Genomic DNA, 16,377 nt, shown 5'->3' with positions numbered 1-16,377 from the left:
GTTAAAATGGAGACTTTTCTTCTAATATTTTACAGGGAGACAAAGGAAACCAAGGTGACACTGGCATCCAGGTATATCAACTTTGTTTCTAATGGAATCATCTGGCATTGCTATTTATACAAGTCTTAGGTATTAATTCAGACAGTTTTTTTTAAGATTAAGCTCCACAGAAGGTTAACTTGAATAGCAGCAGTAACTCTCCTTCAAGGAAATCTGCCCAGTATGGCCAGCATGAGTTTTCAGCTGCATTTCTGGGGGCCTGAGCAGGGTATTGGCATTTGGTGCAGAGCTGTGCGGTCCTAGCAATGGTGTAGGCGCAGGGCTGCAGGTTGTGCTGCTGCCCCAGAGGCGTGGGACATCACCCAGGACTGTCCCAGGGTGCTCTCTTTCCCTGCCTGCAGGGCGCTCCAGGATTACAGAAACATAGTTAAAGTAACTCCACCTGGCCTCTGCCTACCTACTTTACTATTAACATGTGGGATTGTCCTCCTTGTTATCTAAAATCATGGAAATACCTAAAAGAAAAAGAAGAGTATCCTGTCACTACTCAGATCCTGAATTGGTTCCTCTGTGTTCAGTGTAGAAATTTCATTCTTCTGCATAGTTTCTGCTCTGATCTCTTTGAAGAGTATTTTCAGATTGATTTGTCCTGGTTTAGAATGAGGTTTTAGTAGTTAGCTCCTTGTGTATTTTGCTAGTTTAATTACATGTCCTAGATAAATGTGTGTTTTATAAAATGTGCTTCTTTTCTGAAGGGACTGAAAGGAGAAAAAGGAAGACAAGGAAATCCAGGCTTACAGGTACTGTTAAAATAGTGATCGTAGTTCAAAAGAGCTGTAGTGATCCTAGTTTGAGGCCATGATTCTTTTTTTTTTTTTTAACAGTTCTTCCATCAACATGTATTGGTCTTTGCATCAGGTGAAATACATTTATGTACAACATGGTAACATATATAAATTCCCTCTTAAACATTCTTAGTATTTTTAAAATAACAAATATAACACATACAGAGAAGATGGAGTAACACTTCTCTCAGCTGTGCACAGTTGAAGGCTGAGAGGAAATGCACGAGTTGGAACACAGGAACTTGATACACAGGGAAAACATTTTGCTTTGTGGGTGGTCAAACACTGGAACAGGCCGCTCATAGATATTGTGGCAAAACCTGTCTGGGCAGCATGTTGAATTGATCAAGCTGCATCTGTTCTGCAAAGGAAGTTGAATCCAAGGAGATCACTTCCAACCTACATGTTTCTGTGTTCTGGGATATTATGTCTTGAGAAACAGACTGTAAGTGCATTTCTTTTATTATTGTAGTAAATCCGTAATTATAGAATATTTTTATAAAACACTTAGAAGTAATACAAAATGCAGATAACAGCACAAAGTGGCTTTCGTGTAAAGGTTATGAGAGTGATACTTGAGATGTTAAGATTTTGCATGTACCATGCTATGCAGTTCATTACCTCCTAGACTGTACTGGGAGTCATTATTGACATCTTCTGTGCTCAAAAATTACAGATGTTTCCTGTTCCAGCTGTAAATCAATGAGATCCAGTTGTTTCTCTTTAACTCTAGGCCAGTGTATTCAGATTGTATCATAGTTGGCTGTCTTGTTATTCCGCAGAAAATAGCTGTTAGTATTTATAAATACTTGTTAACTGCATAATCTATGTTGTGTCTAAACAGAGAAGTATTTTTTAGAGGTACATATCTAAAACAAGACTTGGAATGAAGCCACAGTTGCTTTTTTCAGAATTGCGACATTGCTACAGCTGCCTGTCTAGCCAGAAGGACCTGATTCCTGGGGATTCTGGGCAGGAGATCTAGACTGTGTATTAGTTAATACTCTCAGAGATATGTAGGTTGAAAATAGTTCATTATTAAACCTGAGCAGATTTTTAAAAAAAAAAATAGTTTAAACTAAAAGACAGGTTATTGACTTAACCAAATGTAATGTCCTAGACTAACATTTTACAATTTAAACTTCCTGGTTTTTCTTTTCGTAAATAATGGACATTTTTTTCATCTCTTTATTTTTTTAATCATAAGGGAAAACAAAGTGATAGTGAAAGAAAACATTTTTTTTTTCAGACAGAATGATGCAACTGAATTGCTGTTGCTTGCTTTCTTTTCTTTGGAGAAAGCTGAAAAAATAATACAGACAGAGTCTAAAATTATCTCCCATGCCTATCTGGTTTGGTCAGCAACCAAAGAAATCAGTTGTTTAGCAGACAACACAAGGTCTTTCCAAGGTTTCTCAAGACTCCAAGACACAATACAGGTTTCCTTCTCCATAAGAGTGATTCAGAAAAGTGAACTGCCATCTTGCTATGGGATGTAATAGTCAGTAACACCATTGAACCACTGGGCAGAAATGACACCGAAATCATTTGCCAGCATGCAAAATCTGCCTTACTACTCAGTCTGTATTTCAAGGGTCTGAAATTAATTTCTGCCTAGTAAGACAGTATTAAGCAGTTTGAATCAGGAGTTTACTTTTGCTAGGACACAACATGTTATTTCTTTGTAAAGTGAATAAGGTTTTGTCTCTTAAATCTATATTGTGTTTATATGTTTATAATATGTATGATATATTCCCAACCTATCCTCTTGGTACATGATATTAAAGGTAATACTGAAGTGTTCATTCACCCTGATATAAATTTTTCATCATTATATGCAGTTTTATTTTTTTACTATCGCAATCAGAAAATCTTTAAAAATTAACATTTGTGATTGATTACTGAAAACAAAGGACAAAAATATTAATTTTTGATTCCAAGTAATTTGGCTCAGCCTGCTTTTTAAATTTCTTTTTCATATTATTTTTTAAAGGGACTAGAAGGATTGAGTGGAGAACGAGGAGAGGTAAGTATTTTTGCAATGATAAATATAGTATTACAAAATTATTCCATTTGTTTCTGCAAATTATGTGATCTGTAAAATGTGTGTTTAGTCTTACTTCTGTACTCATGTCTATAAGCAACAGAAGAGAAATTGAAAAATACCAGAGAAGAGAAAGACGTATTAGTTAAAAAGAGACAGAATGAAATATACATTTCATTAAAAATTATTAAAGCCAAGCATATACTTTAAGAGAATTAAAAAGCCAAGAAACCAACCAATAAAAGAGAGAAAGGACTGGTTGAACAGAGAACATAGCTAAAGAAAAAAGAATATTTGTGTTGCATGGTGTTGAAAAATTGGTATTTAAAACATTAATTTTGTTGGTTATTATTTATTTCAATATTTTGTAAAATCATTTTGTAAAATCATTGTCCCATTAATCTAATTCTCCTTCAAAATTTCTTAGATATTTTTTGTTCAACCTTTTTCATTAAAGTGTTTTTGCATATCAATAGCGGATGCATTAATTGGAAGTTCCATTCTGATAATTAAATTATTTTATGCATTTTAACATATAAATTGTTTCATATGCTTCTGTGATTCTATGAAATACTTCATTTGCAGTTTAGCTTACAGGTGTTTTGCTACATTATTGCCAAAACTGGTAAAAGATTCTTTGTATGCTATTGAATTAGTCTCCTTAAATATTGTAAATCATGGCAATCATATATTTTTACTGGAAATTAATTTAAATGATTTCTTACTATGTATTAAACTGTAATGATGTCATTGTGTTTACCTATCAAACCTATAAAATTATTTTATTTTCTATTTCTATAAAATATGTTTTTTGTTAGACTCTGATTTCTTAATAAGTTTCTTCAGCCTGTAAGTCTCAGCACTTACTGAGCTCTTTTCCTTTCTTTACTTTTCTTTGCCAATAGCAAGGGTCAGCAAACAAGGCCACACATGGGATGTGGTTGAGCATTAAAAGACCAAGATACACTGCAGAAAATTTTCCCCCTACAGTTTCATTTGCTTCTTGGCAAGTTCTTCAGGCAGTTCTGCTGATGCTTCCAACATTTTCTCCTGGTGTTTTTATACTGGCTTCTTGCCTCTAATGTTTCTCTACAGTTGATGTGATTTCCCCAGTATCCTCTGGTTCTTAATGCTTTCTAGCCCCTTTAACATTTAGTTCAGATAGATCAACTTCCAAGTCTTTTATGTAAATATAGTCCATAGTGGTAAAAGGAATTAAAATTAAAACAAAACAAAACACCTCCTAGCTATAAAACCATTGTGATTTCAGATCTCAGCACGTATAGTTTCTAGTGTAGCTACATAAGCAATATGTGTTTATCTCTGAGCTTTGCTGACTGTTTAAATGAAAAAAATACCTTTGCAATTATGTAGTAGAAATGAGCAAATACAAATCTACATGCAGTAACTAAGAGGATCACTTCTCTGTGACTACAATATTCAAGATAACAACATCAAGAAAATAAATTACAACTACAACTTTGGAAGAAGTTGTATCTGAATTACATATGGCTTTTGAAGGTATGGTCTGCTTTTCAGGTCATCACCTGAACTGGCCATCTTTCCAGCAGTACTCTTAGGCACTTGAATGACACATGTCACATTTTGTCTTATTTCTCTGTTTCTTTAAGAGCAGGTACTACCTGTCTGATTTTACAGGCTAGCTCATAAAACTGATTAATCTGACGCTGAATTTAAAGCTTGCTACCCTGTAGTAATTCCTGTAGAGAACTCTGGGCATTGTTACTAATATAGACCAAGCCAGGAAGCTTTGAATTTTTCTAATGTCAAGAATTTTGATAAGTAATATAGGAAATGTTACAAAGTAATATAAATACCATAATTTAAAATTCAGTGTAAGTCTATGGAGACTGTATGCATGAGTATTTCTTAAACTTCTATTATTTGCTGCAATAAGTTTGTCATATATAATAGTCCTGTTCTGTTTACACAATTCCATCTAAAGTAGTTGGAAATGGAAAAGAAATTTTTGCAGAAACTGATAACATTATGCAGAAGCTGTAAAAAAATGGGAGGAAAAATCTCATAAGGGAGCAAACATGACTTTAATCTTGGGCACATACTGATGTTCTGTTGGCTCCAGAGCAGGGAAAGAGTTCCACATGAACTATTGCAGTAGGTAATTCCGTACACAGAACCATTGCTTTGGTGAAGATGTATCAAAATACTTTCCAGCATTTTTTTTCACCTTTTCCACTGAAGCAAATAGACTACAGTTACCATCAATCAGATGGGAAAAAAAAGAAACAAAAAAATCCCTAACTGAAATATATGGGGTTTTTTTGTCTTATACACTGCAGATATAATGTAAAAAGCTTGATTATTATAGTAAGTTCTCAGGAACTTCAGTGGTGCCAGAATTCCACATTCAATTTTTCTGGCCTTCTAAGGATTTTAACATACTATAAAAATTTTTCTAATTCTCAGAAAAAAGTTATTAAAACCTTTCCTTCCATGTGTTTATAATGAATACTATTTTTTAATTTGTAAGTTAAATGGGTCTTTAAAGTTAAGAAAAGGTAATTTATTTCTAGTTCTCTTCGGTAATTTTATCTGAAACATCTACTAAGGAATCTGAAAACTTGAATACATTGTAGTAATCAATATCAAGTTAATTTTCACTGACATCACATTAATTTTATGAAGATCTTCAATAAAGATTTCTCAAAATATGTTTGTTTGGTGCTACCTAGCTTCCAAATGATCTGTGAACATATAATTGGCTTTTCATTGATTTTTCATTCCAGAAAGGTGAGAAAGGAGATCCAGGCATTCAAGGCATCAGTGGACAAAAAGGAGAATCTGGTGTCCAGGGTTTGATTGGACCTCCTGGTCTCAGAGGTCAGCCAGGAGATAGAGGACCCCCAGGACCACCTGGATCAGATGGAAAACCTGTATGTATAGGACTTCAAACTTTCAATTTTGGGTACCTTAAAAACCGCAAAGAAATGTGTGCTCTGTTATTTCAACTGTTCTCTGTTCCTTTTAGGCACGAGAATTTTCAGAAGAATTTATTCGACAGGTGTGTTCAGATGTACTGAGAAGTAAGTTTGAAAGCTTCTTTACTGTTGTTTCCTTGTTTGAAGTGCTAAAGAAGTTTCCTGATAATTACAGAACTTCTTGAAAGCAACTTCCGTATTGCCGATTTATCCCTTGTTTTCCTATACATGTTGAACTATATTTCCACATCACAGGTTCCATACTTTACCATCTTGATTTCTAAAGGTATTATATTCTCTTAAGAGAGGGAACTGATTTTGTATTAGTGGTTGGGGGCAATGCTTCTACTGTTACAACACTTTAAGCAACTTTTTCTTTGAATTCTCCCAGCCCAGTTGCCCGCCATTCTCCAGAGTGGAAGACTACAAAACTGTAACCATTGTCAGTCCCAAAGTGCTCCCCCAGGACTTCCAGGACCACCAGGTCCAAGAGGCCCTGAAGGCCCAAGAGGATTTCCTGGTTTACCAGGGAATGATGGCATTCCAGGGCTGATGGGCATTCCAGGTCGCCCTGGGGCTCGTGGGACAAGAGGTAGAGTGTGCATGTGTCACGGTGCTAAAGGCCTTCATGCCTTGGTTTTCTGCTTCTAGTTTTGAATGGGATTAGTGCAAGGTGGAATAAGAGAATAGCTGGGCTTGTATGGGTGAAATTGTGAACATGGAGCAGTGTGGATGTTTCACTGCTTTCGGGGAATGTGTGAGAGAAGAAAGAATACAAGAACGCAGCCAGATAGTTACTGTTCAGTTCTACTATCGTCAAACTCTGTTTTGATCTTTTTAGAGAGTTCTTAGTCTCATGTAAATGTTTCTGTCTGCATTTAGATTATTTTTTTAGATCAAATATGCCTAGACATAGATTTCATAGTATTTCCATGTTTTCTGGTTTCTTCCAAACTTGTTTGTTTCTTCTATTTTAGGGAACAATATTTATTCACTGGCTACTTACTATCTTGACATCCAGCAACTTTTATACTCCTTTTGATTTCCCCACTTTTTGTCCTTTTGTTCTTTTCATCTCAAAAGGATTTTTGCTCCTTTTGTTATGATTTTCTTAAACATTCTGGATTCTTCTTAGGCAGGCTAAGGTTTATGCTATTGGGTAACTCAGCTGTCCTAGCATTCCAGCTGATTTCTGTGATGTATTTGCAGACTTTATATTAAGTATATGTATGTACTCTTGAACTAGAGCAAGAAACTGGGTGGAGTCCATAATTTGGTAACTGGTAGCATCAAAATAATCAGGAAAACTGTATGAAATACAGCTAGCTAGTAATGTGCCAGTGGTAAGCAGACAAATGGTTGGTAATTATTTACTTCCTATGTGACTTATTAACTGTGATCTAGCACACCAAATTCATTTTGGATGTAATGATGATTTGCTTGTACTGTTTTTATAATTTAATCTCCAGTAGGAGAATATGCCGTTTTCCTCTGGAGCTGACACCAGCAGTTCTGGCTATTCCATAAGAGTTGGAAAAATAGTTATATGTTTTTATGAAGAAACTGAATTTACTGGGTTGTACTAGTGTAAGAGAGCTCGTATTTTGACCCTCACAGTATTTCTCTAGTGGAGATTTAATTCTGCTCTGTGTGTTGTGGGACATTTTCTATATATTCTGTATTCCACAGGGATTATGATGAAAAACTTAAACCTCCTTCATACAACTTACTAAAAACTTTGTTGATAGGAAGGTAATGACAGCAAATCTCTTAATTACCTACATCTATTCCCTCAGCTGATAGTGGCTGTCTGCTTAACTGTTGCTACATCAGGTCTAAATTCAGTAGAAATTAGGATAATTCAGAACCCTGTCACACTGTGCAGGTTACAAGAAAAGGCTTGTTTTAAATCCCATTATTTGCTTCTGAACTATTACATATTTAAGTCAATAAATATTATCAAATGCTGATTTTTGACTTCATTGGATGAAAATGACATGTAAAGATATGCATGTGTTTGCTAATTCACAGGACTGCCAGGGAAGAATGGTGCAAAAGGCAATCAAGGAGTTGGTGTTCCTGGGATCCAAGGCCCCCCAGGACCTCCAGGTGAGGGATGGTTCGGGTGCGCAGATTCAGTGCATGCTAATAATTTTTTTAAATTGTGGTTTAGAAAAAATGTTGATGTAATTTGGAAAAGTTTACATAGTTTGTACACATCTTAATTACCACATATGTTTTAGGGTAATGCCTGTCTCTTGCATACCTTATAAATTGCGATATAAGACATTATTTGATATAAGACAGTGTCTTGGTTTTGAAAGACAGGTGTCTGCTAAGGAAGGCAGAAGCCTCCCTTGAAGTGGCAGATATAACCCCTTTTCCTCCGAGTTATTATAATTTTGAGATCAAGGGCCTTTAGGCAAAGGTGTGGGAAATAGGAATAACAGTTCTTTACTCTATCTATCTATCTATCTATCTATCTATCTATCTATCTATCTATCTATCTATCTATCTAACTAACCAGTCCAACAAAACAACAACTATGGCAGTAACAGCAAACAATCACAAACCCAGTCCCAGCCTTCTCGGCTGTCAGGCTATTTCCCCTCGGGTGCAGTTCCGCTCGCAGCCGGCAGGGGCGCCGGCGGCTCCCGGTGAGCAGGGCAGGTGCGATGGTTCCCCCGCGGCTGCAGGGGGCGCTCCGGAGCGAGCTCGGGGAGCACGCGGCACCGGTGCCCTGGGATCCCGGGAAGGGATGGAACAAAGGCTTCACAAACCCCACACGGCTGGCCCCGGTGTCCGGCTGGAGCCTCGGGAAACAGCAGGCTGGAACGGCAGGCTGAAGCGGCAGGAACGAGCACAGATCCCAGAGGACAGATGAGATGTACCCAAAGGGGGAACCCCCCCGGTGGTTGGGCAGGCAGGGCAAGCACAGCTACAGCGTAGCGAAGGCTCAAAGCAGCAGCGGGGCAGGGTGGCCACAGCCCAGCCTCCAGCAGGGCAGGGAAAAAAAAACAGCTTTGGGATCCTGGCGTTGTTTCCAGCAGAAAAGAAAAAAACGGCCGAAGAAAAGAACCAGCAGCTCCTTTCTCTGCAGCTTCTCTCTCCGAACTCCGAGAGCCAACTAACCCCACACCCAGGTGAAAACAAAGGAGTAGCCAGGCCCACCCCACCCCCAAATGGCAGCTCTTTTTGTCTTTCTTAAATACAGCCATTTGTCCCCTAGCAACATGCATATGGGAAAAAATTCCTTTAACAGAAAAAAACTAGGACTAAACTAAAACCCCAACAGACAGGTCCTGTAGAGATTGTATCTGCTGTTTCTTGATAGATGGACCCTGAAGTCAACCATTATCTGAAAACTGAGCCCTGATATGATGATGTGACTTTTAAGCGGTGCTGAGTGAGGGAAAATATTCTTCCTAACATCAGTGTATGCATACAAAATGTAAAGTTGAGTGTTTGGAAGATACAGTAGGGCCTGATTCAAAGCCAGAGAAACAAACAGAAATAGGGGGACTGATTCTTGCAATGGTGGTTCCAGATTATATGATAAAGTAGAATAGTGTACTAAAGCAAATTTTCATATTTTCCTTTAAAAGATATTTTTATTTAAAGTGTTTTCCACATGCTTTAAAAAAAATCTTTATGAGATATCATGTTGTTTATATAAATATATAAGCAGTTTGTGATAAGAAATGTTTTTTGTAGGAAATAGAGTTTTCTTTATCTGCATACTTCACCAAAGAGCAGGAGCATTGTGAGTCCATACTTGCTCATTTTCATTTTAATGTAATGTATTTATGTATTTATTGCATTTGTGTTATTAAGGTCCTGAAGGTCCACCAGGGGTGAGTAAGGAAGGACGTCCTGGAGAGCGTGGGCACCCTGGTAAAGACGGAGATCGTGGCACTCCAGGAATGCCAGGACCAGCTGGACCCCCTGGAATTTGTGACCCATCACTGTGTTTTAGTGTAATTGTGGGGAGAGATCCATTTAGAAAAGGACCAAATTATTAATTTGTGATATGATAATTTAGAGGAATAGTTACGGTGCTTATCTTTCATGGTCTGTCAAATCTCAGGAAGGTGACCAGCAATAAGCCCATAAGAAGGAACAAAAGTACCTCTGACATTAAAGCATTATAAATAATGATTTCAAAGGTTATACATTCCTTTAGACAAGAAACTCCGAAACTCCAATCACTTTTTTTTATACCTTGCACTGGTTGAATCTCAAGTGTTTTTAAAGAGATTATCAGTTTTAATAGAAATAAAATTACCGATAATAGTTGGTATTTCGTATTTAAGGTCTTATCATTCTCCTTTTATCTCTTTTTACCAAAGAAAGTCCTTTGCAAAATTGCTGGAAATACCACTGGGAGCAGAATTAGGTCGTAAATGGCATTGGTCAGGTACAAATAACTGTGAAATTTTTCACATGCACCCAAAATACACAGTATTTGATTTTTAAAGAATATGGCTGGCTTTGATATCATATGTGTGCAAATTTCATTGCCTTGTGTACATTTCATATGTCATAGCTCCAGGTCTTCTGTGAGTGAAAGCATGTACCAGATTTTTATGAATTAAGAAAAATACTTGCACTCATCATGGAAGAAATGTCACCTATTTTGCCCTGCAGCTCTGCTTAAAACTGAGGTGAAATGCAAGGGTAGAACTACAGGTTCAAGAGCCAAGGTTTTATTGAAGATGGTGCTGTCAACTACTAAACGTCAAAAGCTTTCATGTGGGTGATTCAACTCATATGATAATAGCATTAAAAATAAAAAAGAGCAAAAAACTGGCATAGCTGACTTTCAGCTATGATTTAACAAAATTAAAGATTAAAAATATTTGTACAACCCCAATGTAACAGTTCTGTGTAATGAAGTATCAAATTATATACCCTTTGCTGTTTCTCCTCAAGGACTGCATTGCCAAACTGAAGAAGCAGGTTTACAAGGAGAAAGGTCTAACTGGTGGCTGACCAGCTGCAGTGTTTGTTATGCTGTTTCCTTTTTCATTTTAAGCCAGCTGTGTGTAATTTTCATTGTATGCTTTGCTAATTAAGTGTATTGCTTGCTTTTACATAAAGAGCAAAGGCACAGTTCCCATGAGAATTTAAAATCCATTTCTTAAATTAAGGCAGAGTCCTGTATTGAAGTTAACCGGTACTTCATAAATCACTTTTTCTAGTGTGTTGTTTTTCTGTTGTCCTAGTATCAGAGACTGTTAATATGCTTGACATTCAAGGTAAAATAAAAGACACACTTTCTAGTAAGATGTATGGTGCTGTGAGTTACGAGTCTGAGAGGAAGCAAAACCAAAACCAACCAAACAAGAGCAAGCCAGGAGGACCTCTGGCTGCAGTGAATACAAACAGAAGACCAGAATTCCTTACTTGTAGAAGAATCGTCTTGATTTTCAGCCAGTCTGATTCATAGCTTTGTTTATGATTTCATTTGATCAAATTAACACATATATCAGGCTTCAACTTTAAAAGTAGTGGTGGTTTTGTCATCCCATTAGTTGTATTTAACTAATATTTTGAGAGTTGTTTCTGAATGATTGACTGAGGATCTATGAGTAATTTCCAGTCTGCATCTATTATTTGGCCCTTTCTTGTAGTTTTTGATATGTCTGGCCAATTTTGATTTGAGCTCAGCTTTTGCTTTTCTGTCTGCATTTCTGTGCACTGTAGCAGTGCCCTTGTAGTTCTTGACAGGTGTTTGTCTGCTTTCCAGCTCTGGTACGCTTCTCTTTTGAGCAGACTCGGAAGCTCACAGTTCAGCCAAGGTGGTGGTCTCTGCCTACTTCTCTACCTTTAAAGGGGATGAACTGGTTTTGTACTTCCCGGAAGAGAGCTTTAGAAAAACTCACTGGCAGGTGGTAGCTCCTTTATTCCTCATGGAATCTTCCCATGAAATCCTTCCCAATTTAGCTCTGAGAGAGCTGAAATTTTCTCTTCTAATTTAAATTGTTTGTTCTAGTACTAACCTTCAGTGTGCTCCAGTTCCTCCTGTTTGTTCCCCAGGCTGTGTGCATTGATATGCATACACTTGAGGTGGTTGGTCTTCTGGTTGTCATCTTGTCAGGCAGCTAAAGAACATTTGTCTTAATTTTTTTTTTTTTTTTTTTTTTTGTCCATGCAAATAAAAGAGATAGTTACTTTTCCTCTGCTCCTTCTGGTATGTAAAGTAGCTCAGTCTGGCCTAGCATGAGTATTTCTGTACAGTCCTGCTCAAAGAGTATAGTCTAAGCTAGTTACAGCTTTAAAGCAAAATCTCATGTTGGACCTATTTTATTTTGTATGATAAAATGGTAAGAAAGACTGATTTAGTAAACTAAATAGTTAAGAGGCTTCATTGAATGTAAAACCAACTACCAACCCTTGATCTGCAAAAGGAGGAAATTTGAAGCTCAATCTATTTAATTGCCTAAACTGCTGAGCTGCTTGGATGCTTTGAGCTTTAGTGCTGCTGTATCTTTGGTATTGTGCTCTGAATTTCAGTGTGTGCAACTGTCACATTTTTACAAAAAGAATTTGGTTTTGACAAACCGGAATTTTCCAGAGGACATGCTAGCCATCTAGTCTGTGCAGGTGCCTTTTAGAAAGTTAGTAGTAACAATGTAACTTAAATAAATGAAGACAAACACTTCAAAAATGTACTTCTCCATTGTTAAATACCCAGGAGCAGGATAGGAAGTGTCTTGCATCCCATTGAAATGCATATGTTATAAGCCTAGGAACCTGTGATTTCAATTATTGCTCCTTAAAAGAGTTTATCAAGACAGAGTTTAGCAGACTTCACAATCATTTAATTTTCTGACTTCATTTGATGTAGTGGGATTATATGGCAGTGTAGGTGTGTCCCAGCTTGTATCTTGATGGGATCTTTTAACTGAGAATATATTTCCAGATCTTCATCTGATTCTGCAGTAAGAGGTTAAACAAATGGTATAAACTTGAGTATTATCCAATTAATGATCCACAGGAGAGAGACTTTTATTTACTATTGATGCAAATGATACGAGATTCTTGCAGATGTTGATCTTCAATCGGAAGCTGTGAATTAAAAAATTCACAGTTGCAACGTGGCACCATCTAACTACCAGATGTTCTCTGGAAATAGTTACTAGAAACTGTTTACTGACACTTACTTACTCTCCTCATGATAGTCTTTAAAACTGGATCTTGGGCTAATTTTTAAGCAGGGGGCAAGATGCAAAAAGAATTTGTGGATTTTTTTAGTAGCATCTTGCTGTCTAATCTTAAGAAATACTCTTGCTGGTTGGTCTAGCGCCTGTTGGTGTCAGTAGAGGAACTATGATTCACTACACTAAATTTTTAGTATGCCTTCAACTCATAATATGTCTGTGTGCAAAAAATAGATTTAATATTTACCACTTTACTATGCTCATTGATTGCTGTTGTCTCTCAGATGCTGAGGCATGTACTTGGACATAAAGATGCAGAATGGAAAAGTATTACTGTGGGAACTGGATTTTTTAATGAAAGCCTAGTGCTGTATGGATGGAGCTCAGCAATTTTCACCTCTGAGAATCATGATCTTAGAGAAGTTTGGAGTAAATACATATGGAGTGATGTGTCTATATATAAATATATATGATTTAGTAAAAGACCAGATGTCACAGATGGTTTCCACATGTGCAGATTTATTTGGTGAATATATACATGTATATACTGTGTGTGTATATATATGTGTGTGTATATGTACCATTCTCAGTTCATTTGTTTAATTGAAAGATATCATAGTCTTAAAAATAAAAAAGTAAAAGGATAAAATAATAAAATAATAAAATCATAAAATGGCTTGGGTTGGAAGGGACCTTAAAGATCAGCTAGTTCCAACCTCCTGCCATGGGCAGGGATATCTCCTTCCACTAGACCATCCAAACTGTCCTTGAACACTGTCAGGGATGGGGCATCCACAACTTCTCTGGGCAACCAGTTCCGATGCCTCACCACCCTGACAGTATTTCTTCCTAACAATCCCAATTCTCTTTCTTCCTAAGAGAGGTGCTCCATCCCTCTGATCATCTTGGTGTCCCTCCTCTGGACTTGTTCCAACAGCTCCATGTCCTTCCTGTGCTGGGAACCCCAGAGCTGATGCAGCACTGCAGGTGGGGTCTCACCAGAGCAGAGCACAGGGACAGAATCCCCTCCCTTGCCCTGCAGGCCACGCTGGTTTTGGTACAGCCCAGGACGTGTTTGGCTTTATGGGCTGCAGGCTGACATTGCCAGGCCAGCAGCTCATCCACCAGCACCCCCAAATCTTTCCCTTACTGGATCTGCTCATCCCCCAGCCTGGATTAATACTGAAGGTTGCCCTGACCCAGGTGCAGCACCTTGCACTTGGTCCCACTATACACCATGAGATTCCCATGGGCCCACTTCTTGGGATTATCCATGTCCCTGAGGATGGTATCCTGTCCTGCTAGACTGTGCAGTCTAGTCTGGAAATGCAATCTTGTAAGAACTGAACTATCACCGTCCTTTTACTGCTTCAGAGCCAAGGTGTCAGCTTCAGGAGTAGCCAGCATATTTGAAGGCTGGTTGGCCTTTCAGAGGAGGAGCTGAGAATTGCTAGCTATGCATCTTTCAGAACTAGAGAACCTAATTTCTCAGAAAACTCAAGGTTCATGAAAATGAAATTTCTTTTCAGCGCATCTGACTGTCCTGGCAATGAACACTGTCAGGATCTGTTACTATAGTTCACGTGGATTGAAGCAAACCTCTGTGAAAAGATACCATAAGTTTTTCCTGTAGGGGAAACACATAGATGACAAAGAAAATACCTGTTAATCCATAGTCAACAGAGACCATAAACCCTTTTAAGAGCTATTGCCTTCTGGGGTGCTATTGAAATGTTTAAAACTTGAATTAATATAAAGAAATTCACTGGGTTATTTTCTTCTGTTGATAAGCGGGATTTTCTCATAGAGGACATAATCTATGTATCTTGGAGAATCTAAGTCCATTTTAACAATGGGGAAATATTTACTATATGATTCTTGATTTTTTCTTTACGAGCATCTTTCCCCTCCCAGTATTTGCATAAAAGTGCTTTTTTGTATCAAAAAATATTATGATGACATTCCAGTATATTGTAGTAGTCAGTGTTATGGTTTTCTTTCTTGGCACAAAATGCAAGCGCTAGATGATTTTCCAGAAGTTGTATCTGGCCACTCAGCTAGCTCTCCCTATATTGGCAGATTAAAGCTCCTTGGTTGTCTGCCATAGGCTTAAAGAACTAAAGTGCTCTGTACTGATTTTCTGACACTTTTTCCCAATTTTATGCTTGTAAAAGTAGGTAGTGTTCTTCCATTAAGGAAAAGGTAGGTGAGAATTCATCAGAAGACTTAGCCATTTGACTGTTACATCATATATCCATAATGCTTCCAAAATTTCTTTCTCATGTTGGAAGCTTGTAACTCCAAAGAGTGTTTAATTTGTTGTTTTCCAATTTTCCTTTTTTAAAACATGAAAAAAACTCATGGTATCTCTGGGACACATTGAAATCACATATTGAATATAATGCAAAAAACCCAATAATACCTAGAAACTGTGTTTCAGATAAACAACATTATTGGACTGTTGAAAAATATAATGCTACCTGAGAGATGGAGAAAAAAAAAAGTTATCTTCTAACTGGGACATGACTCTTCAAGGTATGCAAGGCTCTTACTGATGTGGGAATTAATGCTACCTTTAATGTAGCCAAGATGGATCCTGAAGAAAAAAAAATGGCTTAAGCAGGAGTCTGGGTAGCAAATGAAGGAGAAGGACAAGGTCATCCACTTTATTTCTTTAATATAATATGTATTGAATGAATTGTGCTTCTCCTTGTCCTTCTCAAAAAAAATTGTGGGATAGTACATTGTGGGTATAACACCCCTCTTGATATGAAGTGACAGACCTCCCAAAAGTGAAAGCTCATGGTAAATGTGACAGTGATGAGCACCAGGAATCTCTGACCAAAGCTGGGACCAAAGCTCTGGATGAGAATTCAAGGGTTCAGATAACTGTCCCACCCTGATACTATCTAACTCCTGCTCTGGAAATTGGCTAGCAAATGCTAGCACTAAACAGTGTTTATGTTATGAAAGTTTAAAGATATTTTTTATGTACACATTAGTCCTTTTACAACGCTTGTTAGGAAAAAAACCCCAAACCTAGAACTGAGGAAAAAGAATCTGGCTTTGTGTGTTGTGGTCACATAAATCTCATACTGAATATCCAAAGCCATCTGCATTGGGGAACTGGATTAGTTTGCCTTCCTGAGGGAGGGGCTGAACTGGCATTCATAAAATCCCCTATACTTTAATTTTTCCCCTTGCACCAGAGTGTCTGTTATGCCCAGGAATCCAGCAGCCAGCAGCTTTCTCCAGGGCAGTTCGTTCTTACTCAGGCTAACAGAAACACAGAGTTCAGAACTCATTTGCTGTTCAGTATTCACTGTAACCAATTCACTGCTAAATTATGAATCAAATCTTTTGTA

At 37.5% G+C, this 16,377-nt stretch overlaps 1 protein-coding gene across 4 annotated transcripts in view; it reads left to right on the top strand.

Moving 5' to 3' along the window:
* COL21A1 (collagen type XXI alpha 1 chain) overlaps window positions 1-11,135 on the top strand; it is a 96,653-nt gene extending 85,518 nt beyond the window's left edge. For 3 of the 4 annotated variants that reach the window (XM_048298955.1, XM_048298957.1, XM_048298958.1), the window contains 8 exons: window positions 36-71; window positions 756-800; window positions 2,839-2,871; window positions 5,658-5,804; window positions 5,900-5,954; window positions 6,241-6,441; window positions 7,881-7,958; window positions 9,684-11,135. In XM_048298955.1, coding sequence (XP_048154912.1) covers window positions 36-71; window positions 756-800; window positions 2,839-2,871; window positions 5,658-5,804; window positions 5,900-5,954; window positions 6,241-6,441; window positions 7,881-7,958; window positions 9,684-9,871 — 783 coding nt within the window. In that variant the 3' untranslated portion in view covers window positions 9,872-11,135. Of the gene's footprint in view, window positions 1-35; window positions 72-755; window positions 801-2,838; window positions 2,872-5,657; window positions 5,805-5,899; window positions 5,955-6,240; window positions 6,442-7,880; window positions 7,959-9,683 lie in introns of those variants that run through there. The other variant, XM_048298956.1, reaches the window with a different exon arrangement.
* The last annotated feature ends 5,242 nt before the right edge of the window (window positions 11,136-16,377 follow it).

The sequence above is a fragment of the Corvus hawaiiensis genome, chromosome 3 (assembly GCF_020740725.1).
Source record: "Corvus hawaiiensis isolate bCorHaw1 chromosome 3, bCorHaw1.pri.cur, whole genome shotgun sequence".
Lineage (NCBI taxonomy): Eukaryota > Metazoa > Chordata > Aves > Passeriformes > Corvidae > Corvus > Corvus hawaiiensis.
This window is presented reverse-complemented; position numbering and strand designations above follow the sequence as displayed.